Source organism: Marmota monax, unplaced genomic scaffold (genome assembly GCF_021218885.2).
Source record: "Marmota monax isolate L192 unplaced genomic scaffold, Marmota_monax_Labrador192_F-V1.1 WCK01_AAM20220418_F8-fsc00095, whole genome shotgun sequence".
NCBI lineage: Eukaryota > Metazoa > Chordata > Mammalia > Rodentia > Sciuridae > Marmota > Marmota monax.
Window position 1 is genome coordinate 6782505 of NW_026695244.1, and position 12816 is coordinate 6795320.

General features: G+C 39.2%; 1 protein-coding gene and 1 pseudogene across 4 annotated transcripts in view; both read right to left on the reverse strand.

Annotated features, from left to right (window-relative positions):
- Positions 1-1920: 1920 nt before the first annotated feature.
- On the reverse strand, positions 1921-4636 carry LOC124105729 (gamma-crystallin A-like; annotated as a pseudogene).
- Positions 4637-4746: 110 nt separating this feature from the next.
- Positions 4747-12816, reverse strand: part of CUNH2orf80 (chromosome unknown C2orf80 homolog) — a 69975-nt gene continuing 61905 nt past the window's right edge. For all 4 annotated transcript variants that reach the window (XM_058578207.1, XM_058578205.1, XM_058578206.1 and 1 more), the window contains 3 exons: positions 10548-10635; positions 10130-10248; positions 4747-7142 (listed from right to left, as the gene is read on the reverse strand). In XM_058578207.1, the coding sequence (XP_058434190.1) occupies positions 7134-7142; positions 10130-10248; positions 10548-10635 (216 nt within the window). In that variant the 3' untranslated portion in view covers positions 4747-7133. The remainder of the gene's footprint in view (positions 7143-10129; positions 10249-10547; positions 10636-12816) is intronic.

Consider the following 12816-nt stretch of genomic DNA (forward strand, 5'->3'; position numbering starts at 1 on the left):
TTGAGTTGTAAAAGTTCTTTATATATTCTCAACTTTAGAATCTGATCAGATATATGACTTGGAAATATTTTCTCACATTCTGTGAGCTATCTTTTTACCTTCTTTCTTTATTTTTTAAAATTTTTTATTTGTTTTAATTAGTTATGCATGACAGTAGAATGTGTTTATGCACTTTAATATATCATACATAAATGGGATATAATTTCTCATTTTTCTGAGTGGACATGTTGTAGAATCATTTTGGTCAAGCAGTCACATATATACATACAGAAATAATGTCTGTTTCGTTCTATTATCCTTCCTATTCCCACGTCCCCTCCCCTGCCTGCACTTCCCTCTACCTAATTTACTTTCTTGATAGTATCTTTTGGTGCATAAAATTTTTAAATTTTGATGAAGTTCAAGTTTTTTCTTTCATTGCAAATTGTTTTAGTGTCATATTTAAGAAATCAATGTTTAATAAAAGGTCACAAAGATTTATGCATATGTTTTCTTCTAAGAATTTTATAGTTTGAGTTGTAACCCTTAAAGTCTTTACTCCCTTTGGAGTTCATTTTTAGTAAGATATCCCGATTCATTTGTTTTTGCATGTGAGACGTAGAGTTGTCCAAGCACCACTTGTGGAAAAGACTCTTCCTTCTCCATGAATGGTCTTCACATTTTGGCAAAACTCAGTTGGACCGGGGTTTACTTCTGGACTCTCAATTCTTTCCATTTATCTATAGTGTGTCCTTATGCTAGCACCTCACGCTTTTATTACCATTGTTTTGTGGTAAGTTTTGAAACTGGGAAATGTGAACACTTCCTTTTTTTTTCATTTTGTCCTTTCTCAAGATTGTTTTGGCTATTCTGGATCACTTACAATTCTATATGGATTTTAGAATCAGAACTTATCAAATTCTACAAAGAAGTCAAAAGGGATGGAGCATTAATTTTGCTTATATAAATTTGCAAAATTTATATATTCTCAACTTTAGAATCTGATCAGATATATGACTTGGAAATATTCCAGGAGAGCAGCTCTACTGAGTGAGAAGAAGTGACAGGCACAATAGCACATATTTAAACCTTATGCTATACAACTGAGTCTTTGATAATTGCATCTCAATACAAATTCACAGTGGCATCCAAACTAATGATAACCATATGGTGCTGTTGAATTTGAGGGAACACTAAGGACATATGGATTCCTTACATTTGCACTGATATGATAATTTAAATTGTATTTACAATCTTTTCCCATTTGGGGATTTAGTGAGGTGGGCATTTATTATCAGTTGTTATTTTCCATAAGGTGAATTAGACACAAAGCAGATAAGAAGCGACTTGTTCAAAGGGGTAAGCTAGAAAGTAGGGTAACTAATCACAGTGATCTCCCTGAAACTGAGGGTCCAAAGACCTTTGGAGCTTAAACTGGGAGAGTCCCAGGGAAACTGGGCTGAGTTGGTCACTCTACTAATTAGTAGTAGAGACTGCATAAGAAACTAGGCTATTTAATTCTTGTTTAGCACTTTTCTTATTATGATGATCTAATCAAGTAGTCTTGCCCTTCTTTGCTTTGGAAAATTCTACTTAAAAGCCTGTCTTTATGTATCTTTTCTTGACTAGTCTTGTCTGAGACATCAGCCACCCTTGCCCTCCAGCAATCTCTGTTTGGTGTGCCAGCCACAGTAGATTATGCATTTTCTTTTCTCTGTGGGTTCTAATAGTTGTTCATTATATTAATCTTTCCTCTCTCCTTCAGACTGTAGGAAGGTGGGAACAACCTGCCTTCTCCCCAGACAGAAATGTATGCCTGACCATCAGGAATTAAGTGGATATTCAAAACACCTTTCAGGGTCAGGTAAGTAGTCTAGGAGTCACCACATATTTACAATTCAATTATTACTTAATGATAAGCAAGAGCCACTTAGTGCCAGAAAAAAAGTTTATTTATTGCATCTCTATGTGGATCATAAAGAAAAGCACTGCTTCATACAAATGGATGACCCGTCTCCGAGAGCCGACTTTGGCGTCCATTGTGCCCCAGTCGTGGTAGCACCTGTAGTCTCCTAGCCTGAGCAGGTACTGCTGCCCCCTGTAGTTGGGCATCTTGTAGAGGACCCAGCAGCCCTCCAACACATGGACGGAGTAAATCTCCTTGAGAGGGTAGCGATTGTGGATTCAGAAGCAATCTTCCCTGAGCTCAGACACCAGGGCTCTGTAGTCACCTCTCTCATACAGCCTTATCCTAAGCGAGCTGGTCTGTTGCGATAATCAACAAAAGAACAAAAATGAACGGCACATATGTGTGGTACAAACAATACTGACACAGTCAGCCTTTTATTTTCATGAAATGAGCTTTTCCGACAATCCTCTAAAAAGTTTCTCCCTAATCCTACTCCTTGTGTTATTGTTCTAACAAATTAGGAAGAGTATTAAAATAAAGCTGACCTGACCAGTGAACTGGAGATCTTGCAGAAGAAACTAGCGTTGAGGGCTGAGGATTTAGCTCAGTTGGTAGAGTGCTTGCCTTGCATGCACTAAACCCCTGGGTTCAATCCCCAGCACCACAAAATAAAACAAAACAAAAACTAGCATTGAAACACAGGGAATAGTAGTGTTTTTCCCTTGTAAGTAGCCACTCTCCACAGCCCTGATCAATGTGTCTGCAGATAGAATTTTAACTCCCATTTGCATTTCGGCCCCATAGAACTGGGTCCTATCCAGCTTGTTTTAAGGTTCCATTTTGCACTAATGATATACAGTGATTCCTATTTACTCTGGTCCACACGTCACTTCAAAGGGTATTTGGCCAAGTGATTTGTACAATTTGGGTTTCTGCTTATTTTTATCTCTTTGTGCATCTGAAAATTGTTCTAGCTTAAATTTTATTTATTTATTTGTTCTTTTGTTTGTTTGTTTGTTTATTGGCAGCACTGGGAATTGAACCCAGGGCCTCTTTCTATTCTTGAATCTCTTTGCCATGCCACATGATTTGGTGACATCACAAAGTATAAACATGTTTCATGTGACTAAGAAACATGAAGCAGCACTTTGGTGAGAGCCAAGACCCATGAAATCCTAATCAATTATCTGTCTCTTTCATTTTAAGAAACTATTTGATGATGATCACTTGAAAGCCACAGGTGACGAAACACAGTATTCTAGGTTCTGGATCAGTGTGTCATGGAGAGTAGTGAAGAGAACTAGTGGTACAATCAGAGATGTTCTATCTACATTGCTCTCGCATGGGTGGTTAACTTTTTATCATTAAAAAAGAATTACCTGTGTGGGCTTTTTTCTTGACTGAGCAAGATGATTTTTTTTTTAAAATTAGAGATTGCCTAGATGCTTTCAACTTTAAATTTATTTTTAAAGTTTATTTATTTTTGAATTGACAGGTAAATTTGTAATATTTATCATGCACGACGTGATGCTTTTAAGCGTATACTGTATACATTGTGGAGTGGTTAAAGCTAGCTAATACATATGGGTATCGACACATGGTTATCATTTTTGTGGTGAAAGCACTTAACATCCACTGTCTTAGCATTTAAGAAGACAATATATAGTTGGGCATGATGGCGCATGCCTGTAATCCCGGCCTCAAAATAAAAAAATTAGAAGGGCTGTGGATGTAGTTCAGTGGTAAAGTGCTCCTGGGTTCAATCCCTAGTGGAAAAAAAAAAGAATGCAATATATAGTCATTAACTGTAATCATCAAGTGTACAATAGATTTCTGGACTTATTCTTCCTACCTGTGATTATTATGATTATACATCCTTGAAACAACATGTCCCCAAACCTTCCCTCCTTACCATCTGCCCTAGCTTCTAGTACCACCATTCTTCTTTCTATGAGATCAACGTTTTAAGATTTCACTTCGGAGTGAGATTACAGGCATTTGTTTTTCTGTGTCTGGTTTATTTCACTTAACATAAGGTCTTCTAGGTTCATTCACGTCTTTACACATGACAGAATTTCCTTCTTTTTATGGATGGGTATCCTATATCTCTATTCAGCCAATTTTTATTTTTAAAGGTCATAATTTCTTATTCTCCAAAGAAATGTTGAGGTCCTTAAGGAAGAAAAATATAGATTACAGGATATATATATATATATATTTTTTTTTGGGGGGGGGAGATCAATTTTACATACATATATATATATATATATATATATATATATTAATATTTGAAGGTGGGATCTTGCTGTCTTTACAGTGAGCTCTAGTACACTGTTGGGAACAAACAACTTGACAGGAGCTGACCTCTCACATCAGTCAGGTGGAAGCAAGACTCACATAAGGAATCACGCGGCAGGAGCGGATGGAGTCATTGAAGCCCAACCACTGCTGGTAGGAGGGGTAGTCCCCCCACCTCAATAAGTACTGGTTGCCCTGGTAGTTGGGACGCTCACAGAGCATCCAGCAGCCGCTGTCCACGCGGATGGAGTTGCAGCGGCTGAAGTAGGTCTGCAGGTTGGGGCAGTCGCTGCTGCACTCTTAGCAGCGGCCCTGGAAGCCCCGGTCCTCGTAGAATATGATCTGCAGTGGGAACAAGGTGACAGCACATGGTCAGCCTGAAGGAACATCCCCCACAGAGTAGACACTTGATAGACATGTATGACACTTGGATTGGCTCACCTTCCCCATAGTTGTGGAGAGCGAATGATCAGCGTCCAGTGTGATGGGGACAAGTGTGGCAGCTGATTATATATATATATATATATATATATATATATATATATATATATATATATATATATATATCAGGATGGCTGCTGTGTTGGCAAGAACAACACAAAAGCGACGTGGGGGTAAAGCGTAAGGGGATTTCTGTGTTCTCTCTTTTTTTCATTTGGGATCATGGGGCAGGGGGCTCTCATTCTCTCTGGCATTTTCGAGTCGTCCTCATTAGCTCCAGTGAAAGGAATTAAAGTCAGCAGAGCCATTATGACCTTGGAGACAAAGGGCGCACTTCTCATCCTATGCAGCTCTCTAGAAATACATTACATGCCCAGCATTTTGCAGTTCGCCTATAGAGGCTGCTGAGATGGAGGTTGGTGGTTCCATCCGAGGGAGCTCACCGGAAATCATATGAACTCCAGAAGGACTTGAAGTGCAAAGGGGAAACAAAAGATCTTAAAATATCCTTTAATCAAAAGACAATTGCATTTCTTCATCAGCATAATATGGTTTTGATTTTTAAAAACTTTAGCATGTTTAGGATAAAATGATTAGAACTGTGTATATACTAAAATGTCAATCATGGTTATCGATGAATGGAAAGATTACAGGTCTCAGTTTTATGTTTTTATTTCTTTTGCTGCTTTCTATTTCCTTAGTTTCTATCATAAACATATATTGCAATTTCATGTGATAACAATAATCACATTAGTTTTTAAATGTATGAATTTGAGTTAATGGTGAAAAGCACTTTTGGAAATAGATATGTTTTGTCATGAGAGTAAACACTTCTCAAGCTAAAAATAAAGCTATCTCCCAAGAGTCTGAGACACTCAAAGAGCAGGACAATAAGCCCACATGGAAACATCACCATTTTCTGTAAAAAAAACCCACATGTGCTTTCACTCCCCTTCTGCCACGGCCCTTCTTCTAGGGTTGCTTTTTGTTTTTAAAATTCATGTTTTGATTTGCTTGTGTTACTGTTTCATTGAGTCCAGGTGACTGCCTGAGGAGCTTTCTCCATTGCTGCCAATTGACATGTTTGGAAGCACTCCTCAGATATGCAGGGATTGAGGATGCTCCAAACCTCAGATGGTCCTTTGTCATCCCATCCCCTGTGTATGTGGTGTGATGAAATCAAACACCTTTGTGCTTCAGACCAATGGAGGGACTCCAGAAAGATATCTAACTATGGCTAGCAGCACATTCACAATGCTATTTGCAAAAACCCTCAGGCAACACTTACAGCCAGTATGCAGATGGCAAAAGGAGAGACAGAAATAGCCACAAAGAAAAGATCTTTTCTCATAACTAGCAGAGCTAGATTAAAAAAAAAAATCTGTACAAAGTCCTAGGCTAGTCCCCTGACAGTGTCTACAGTGACCACAGGTTGCCAATTCCCACTCCTTTCTCCCTCCTAATGTTGCAAGTCTCCTGGTAAATCTCAAAAACAACTACAATCAGATCCAGTGTGCAAAGGCTGGTTTGGACGCCCCAGCCACAAGCCCACATGGAAACATCACCATTTTCAGTCAAAAAACCCCACAGGTGCTTTTGCACATGCTAAGGAAACTATTCTTCAGAAAGTTGGCATACCCAAACCTTGAGAAAGGTATGATCTGTACTGATATTCATTTGATCCAACTGTCATTACAAATCTTGACAGGCTAAACCATGTGCCTAGTCGGCATTTTGAAAAAGTACTGAAAGAACAGAACATTTTCTTTTCCTAGTAGTTCTTATATTCTACTGAGAGAAAACTTGCATCCATTTTTCTTTTAAAACTCTATTGATGAGAAGCTGAATGTAATGGCGCATGCCTGTAATCCTAGTGACTCAGGAAGCTGAGGCAGGAGGATTGTAAGTTTGAGGCTAGCCTCAGCAACTTAGCCAGCCCCTAAGTGTGTTAGTGAGACCCTGTTTTAAAATTAAAAAAAAAAAATCAAAATGGGGTGAAGATGCAGCTCAGAGATAAAGAGCTCCTGGGTTCAATCCCCAATACCAAAACAAACAGACAAACAAAAAACTATATTGATGCAATTTTAAATATTTTTCATTTTAGGACATAGCTAAATCAATTAAGGATAGATTAATTTTATTTTGCATTAAAACTTTGGAAAACTGTCTCCTACTGTACTACTGTGCAATACTCAATACTACATATTTGTAAAATGTGCTACAAAGCCAGCCTGACATAGAAATATTAGGTACTCTGAATTCTCCAAGTCTTTTAGTCATAATGAAGTAGCATAAGATACACACATTTTTGTCTTTTACCAAAATTTTGCTGTGCAATATGCTTCTAAGAGAAGAAACTCAACCTCAATAATAACTTTCAGAGCTGTCTGAATCAAAAGCCAACTGTAAAGAAAAATGTGCCAGCAAGAGATGCAATTTTAAGATGATGTTTCTTGTTTGCTCCCAGAGACTCTATTATGAAGTTCCTTGGTCCAAGTCCAAGTTTCTAAGTGACCTGCAGAATAAAAGGATGATTTTGGTATCAAGACATCAATAGAACATGCACACAAATAATACCAATCTATAGCAAGTTCAGGTCAAATATCAGATACCAATTTACTGACAAAGATGTAGTAGCTGCATGTAGGTATAAAAGAATTTCCAGGGAACTGTTCTCATAGATTTGGAAATTAGTTACATTTCTCAAAATACAATATGTGATCTCACACTGGATCCTGTGCAGAATGAAAAACATGCTTAAAAAAGATTATTAGGTCTGTCAACAAAATTGCTATATAGATTAAAAGTATCAGTGTTAGATATTCTGAAATCGATCATGGATGTGTAAGAGATAGATTTTGGTCTTAGGATATACAAACTGATATATTCTGGGACAAAGTGATAGGCTATGTATAACTTCTAAGGACTAAGGAAAGATTATACATTTGTAACTATATACACATAGAGGTAAGAGACAGAAAATGGCAAAGCAAATGAAATAAAGTATTAACAATTGATGAATCTGGGTAAAAGGTATGTATGGGTTCCCTGAGTTATGCTTGCAACTTTTCTCTAAGCTTGAAATTATTTCGAAGTATAAATAAATAAATAAAGTTGTACTTCTTTTAACAAACCCTACCCACAGCAAATCATTTTTAGTTTCTTAGCAGTTATGTATTGTGCTTGGAGTATATTATTTTTAATTTTGCATCTATTGCTTTGAATTTAAACTTAAGTGTTCCCTCTCTATCTGGTGTCATTCATGACCATCTCTCTGAAGATGGCTCACATTCTCCCTCGAATGTGTATTTCTTACTTCACCCCAAAAGATGTCTTTCTTTTTAGATAACCACATTCTCCCTTGAATGCATATCTCCTTTCCTAAACAAATCTTTTGTCTCTGACTGGCATGTTCTGAAATTCTTTTCTGTCAAGTATGCCAAGCACCCTGCTTATACCTAGTCAAGGTCCCTCTCTGAAAAGTCCTAGGGTGGCAGTTGTAGAAGAAAATGTATGGAATGAAACTATATTTTCAAAATAAAATGAGCCTGACATGGTGGTGCATGTCTGTAATCCCAGGGACTAGGGAGGATGAGGTGAAGGATCACAAGTTCAAGGCCAGCCTCAGCAACTTAGTGAGACCTTAAAGGGCTGGGGATGTGGCTCAGGGGTTAAGCACCGCTGGTCTGATCTCCAGTACCAAAACAAACAAAACACCACTGAATTAATCTTTAGAATTACATTCTCATTACACAGGATCCATATATGATCCAAACAAGTATATGAATCCCTGTTTCAGGGATCTGTTTTTTTTTTAAGCTTTTTATTTGTTTTAATTAGTTATACTTGACAGTATAAGCTTAGTCTGGATTATCAGTCTATGACTTTGTACATGTGTGCAGGGTGTTTGTGTGTGCTATTTCTGGTTTTTATTTTTGTTTCTTGCCTTGTTTTGCTTTCTTCAGCTTGCTGTCTCCAAAATCATGTAAGAAAATGACCTCATTTGACTTTAAAAAATTCTTCAGAAGCAAAGATATATTCTAGAAAACCTAGACTCTCAAATCTCATCCTAGCAAATACCTTTAGAACAAAACTCAATATGGTGTTGATTTTTCCATAGAGCAATTATTCTATTTTTAGAATAATGTTTATTAAAGCCCAGGCAGTTCCTAAAGCAGTTTCTATGATGAGAAACTAATTGATCTAATCAATCAATAGTTTGCCTCCAGAACCTAAAGAAATACTGAGCCCCATGTGGCTCAGTTGATTAAGAGAGTCACATTTTAAAATTCTTTTTAAACAAGTTCACTTTTTGAACTTGTGTTCACTGTGCATATTATATTTTTGAAATTCTCATTTCAGCAACCAAACTAAATAAAAATGCATTTGAAGTTTAAATGTATGCTTCTTTTTTTTTTCTTAAACCTTTTTATTGTTGTTATTGATGGACCTTTATTTTTTATATGCAGCGCTGAGGATTGAACCCAGTGCCTCACACATGCTAGGCAAGTGCTCTACCACTGAGTCATGACCCCAGCCCTAAACTTATGCTTCTTAAACAAACCCATTCATATCTCAATGTACAATTTTCAAAATTTCCTTCTCTCTTTTCTACCTTAGAACCCTAAAATATCCCAGCCTTTCTCACTTCTCGGATTCTCTCCCCTATTATCTTTTATTATGTTGGCCACCTTGATCTCTCTGACTTCTTTTTGAACTTGTGTTCACTGTGCACATTATAATTGAGAACTCAGAACAGGAAGAAAAAGAACTGCTTTTTTCATTCCCTCCAGCCCTGTACACTTCTGACCATTCTGATTCTGCAACATAAAAATGGGAAATTAGATGGACAGGGCAAGAGCAGGGGAGATGCCAAGCAGGAAGAAATAAAATTCTCATAAGGAATAAAATAAACCTCTTTCATATACTTATTTGATTTAAGAATAATGGCCAATTAACTTGCAAATAATATTTTTCTTTTCTTTTGGCACTAGGATTGGACCTAGGAGTGCTCAACCACTGAGTCACATCTCCAGCCCTTTTTTAATTTTTGTTTTGAGACAGGGTCTTGCTAAGTTGCTGAAGCTGGCTTTGAATTTGCAATCCTCCTGCCTCAGCCCTCACAAGTTACTGGGATTCCAGGAGTACACCACTATGTCTGGTGCAAATAGTATTTTTCAAATGCTGAAAAGATAATTATGGCTAATATTTATTTAGAGTTAACTGCCAAACACTCTTCTAATCTTTTAATATGTAGAATCTTCAGTCATCTCAACAACCTTAAGAGATAAGTACCATTATTCTTCCTATTTTGCAGAGGAAGAAGCTAGTGTACAGAGAGGTTAAGTACCTGTCTGAAGTCAAACAGCTATTAAGCAGCAGGCTCTAGATTCAAATCCAGAACACCTGACTCCAAAGGCTCAAAATTTAATCACAATATAAGCAGAGTTCTCCCCAAACACTTGGTCTCAGCTTGGTCCAATTCATTGTTTTTAAACCTACTGTGTTCTTTGGTGATGTGCCGGAAAAACACTTTGATGACTTCCACTTCCTGGCATTTGCTTCCTCTGTAGAGCCACTGGTGGCATTTTTATTCATTGCTCCCCTTCTTAACTTGACACCTGCAGGCACAGAGAGTAACCGCATCTGTATATAAAACTTAAAAAAAAATGTGCCCCCCACAGTTTCAGATCTTCCCCTTCTGGACCACTCTGCTCCCACCACCAAAGAATCTGACAGATAAGACCTTGTGATTTGGGTGATGGGGGTGTGGGTGTGTGTGAATCAAGTCCTTCAAGTTCCCCGTTCTTTTTAATTCAATTAGAAACTGAGTTACCATGTCAATTTTAACCTTTGTTTGTGAGCCCACATCCTATTTTATTTAAAATTTCTCGAAACAGATGGAAATAAACAGGCTTACTCTGTTTGCGGGCATACTCTGCTGCTTTGGGTGCCGTTAACATGGCAAAAGGGTGCAAAGAGAGGCGGAAGAGTGGAGCTCGGGGAACCTGCAAGGAAACAGTCCTGCTTTAACAAGCTGCAGGAGCTTCATTTGGTTGACATCGGTTAGTCATAGCTCTTAACTGCACTCTGTTTCACCAACGCGGGGGGCTTAGATGTTAATAACATCCATCACCGAGGCACACAAAACTCAGGGAGCATGAACTTCACACACAGCCTTTGCTCCTGTACTTGGTTCCCACTGCCCAGAATGCCCCTCACACCCTGGCGCTCTTCACAGTTTCCTTTTCCTGAATAGCCCTTTCTTCTTTTTCTCCCTGGAGGCTCCCACTTTTTCTTTGAGAAAAATCCCCTTTTCTGAGAAACTTGCCCCAAAGTCCCCCCACCCCCATGGCTGAGTGATCTGCTGCCTCATCTGTGAACTTAAAGCATGGAGTCCCATAGAACAAGGCCAGTGGATGGAAGTTGGTCATGACCTTGGGGGCTGCACTACACTGGAAGTGTCTTCAAGGCTGGGACTTGCCCTGCAGGCAACATGTGTGCTGTGGGAGCCTGCCATGGGCCAGGCGTGCTGTAGGAGCTGTGGTGTTTGTAAGGCAGACAGGACTCCTGTCCTTCTGGAGCTGCGTGAGGCAAGTGAGGAGAAACAATAAACTAGTGGACAACAGGGGAGTGACACCTGGAGAGGAGCTCAATAAATGCACTAAATGAGTGCATTTAGATGAGGAGACAGGGAGTTACAGGGCAGCCTCCACTTCAAACAGAATGGACAGAGGAGCCTCTAGAAGGAAGTGGGGTTTCAGCCCAGGCTCACAGGATGGACAGCAGCCTGGTGAGGAGGAGCTGGAGAGAGCCATTGTGGGCAAAGCAAAAGGGACATTCTTGAGATAAGCTCAAGCTTTCCAGACACAGCAGGGAAGACAGTGGGGTGGGAAACCGAGTGAGGAAGCACCAGATCACGTAGGTCTCCGTCAGTCAGGTGCAGGGAAGCCAGCCAAGTCATTTTAAGCAGTAGTGTGACAAGATCTGATTTAGGATTTTAAAAAGATCACTCTGGGCTGGGCACAGTGGCACACCCGTGTCGTCCCAGCAAATTGGGAGGCTGAGGCAGCAAGATTGTAAGTTTGAGGCCAGCCTCAGAGACTGAGAAACTTGCCCCAATGTCCCCCTAACCCCAGTGCTGAGTGATCTGCTCCTTCATCTGTGAACCTCATCTGCTTCCTCATCTTAGTGAGACCGTGTCTCAAAATTAAAAATAAAATAAAAAAGGGCTGGGGAGGTAGCTCAGTGGTAAGGTGCCCTTGGGAATCCATCCCCTGTATGACAAACAAACAGAAAACCCAGGGATCACGCTGGGGCTGCAGGCCTAGCTCAGTGGTAGAGCACTTGCCCAGCACGTGCCACAAAAGAAACAAAATTAAATCAAAGACCTCTGTGGCTCCTATGTGGGGAAGAGACTGGAGGGTGGGAGAAAGCAGGCCACTGAGCTCATCCAGTGCCTTACAAAGTGCCCACCCCATACTGGACCCTCAAATATCATTGACTAATACTAGTCAAGGGACTGGTAGTTAACACCATGGATTTTGGTGCCCAGATGGCTGTGTTTGGAAACAAGTTGCACCTTGGCAGTGGCTTACCTTCTCTGTGCCTGCTTATTTATGTGATATTAATAATACTGGCCTTATAGCGTTGTGGCAAGGATTAGAGTTAGCATATATAAAATGCTTAGAAAAGTGTCTAGCACATAGTACAGCACTGTGTTTTAGATTTGACGATGATGATGAGAATTATTATTTACATCATTACCATTTCCCAGCCTGGTCATTGTATACAAGAGCCCATGGCAGCTCCTGGGCTGCCATTTCCTCTACAGGATCCTACCTTATCTACCAGACAAAGGTTGAGTGAATTGCTGACGTTTAACTAATCAGAGCCAGGAAGCCTGAACTTAGAGTCCCTCTTCTTGCAGAATCAGCAAATTTCTGCCTTCTCATCAATAGAGATTAGGTTTTTTTATTTATAGGAAGGGCTCTTATTTCAAAGAAGTACAAGATGATTACACAATTCTCTTTGTGTATGCATCTCAGGAAATGTGCCATTTTATTAATAAGACACCCTTTATATATTTTATTGAGGCAAACATTAAGAGAAAATGATAAGAAAATAAATGCTCATTTTTAGTTTTCCAGGCCAGTGGTTTTTCTACTCGATCACTCCAAACTTTCAAT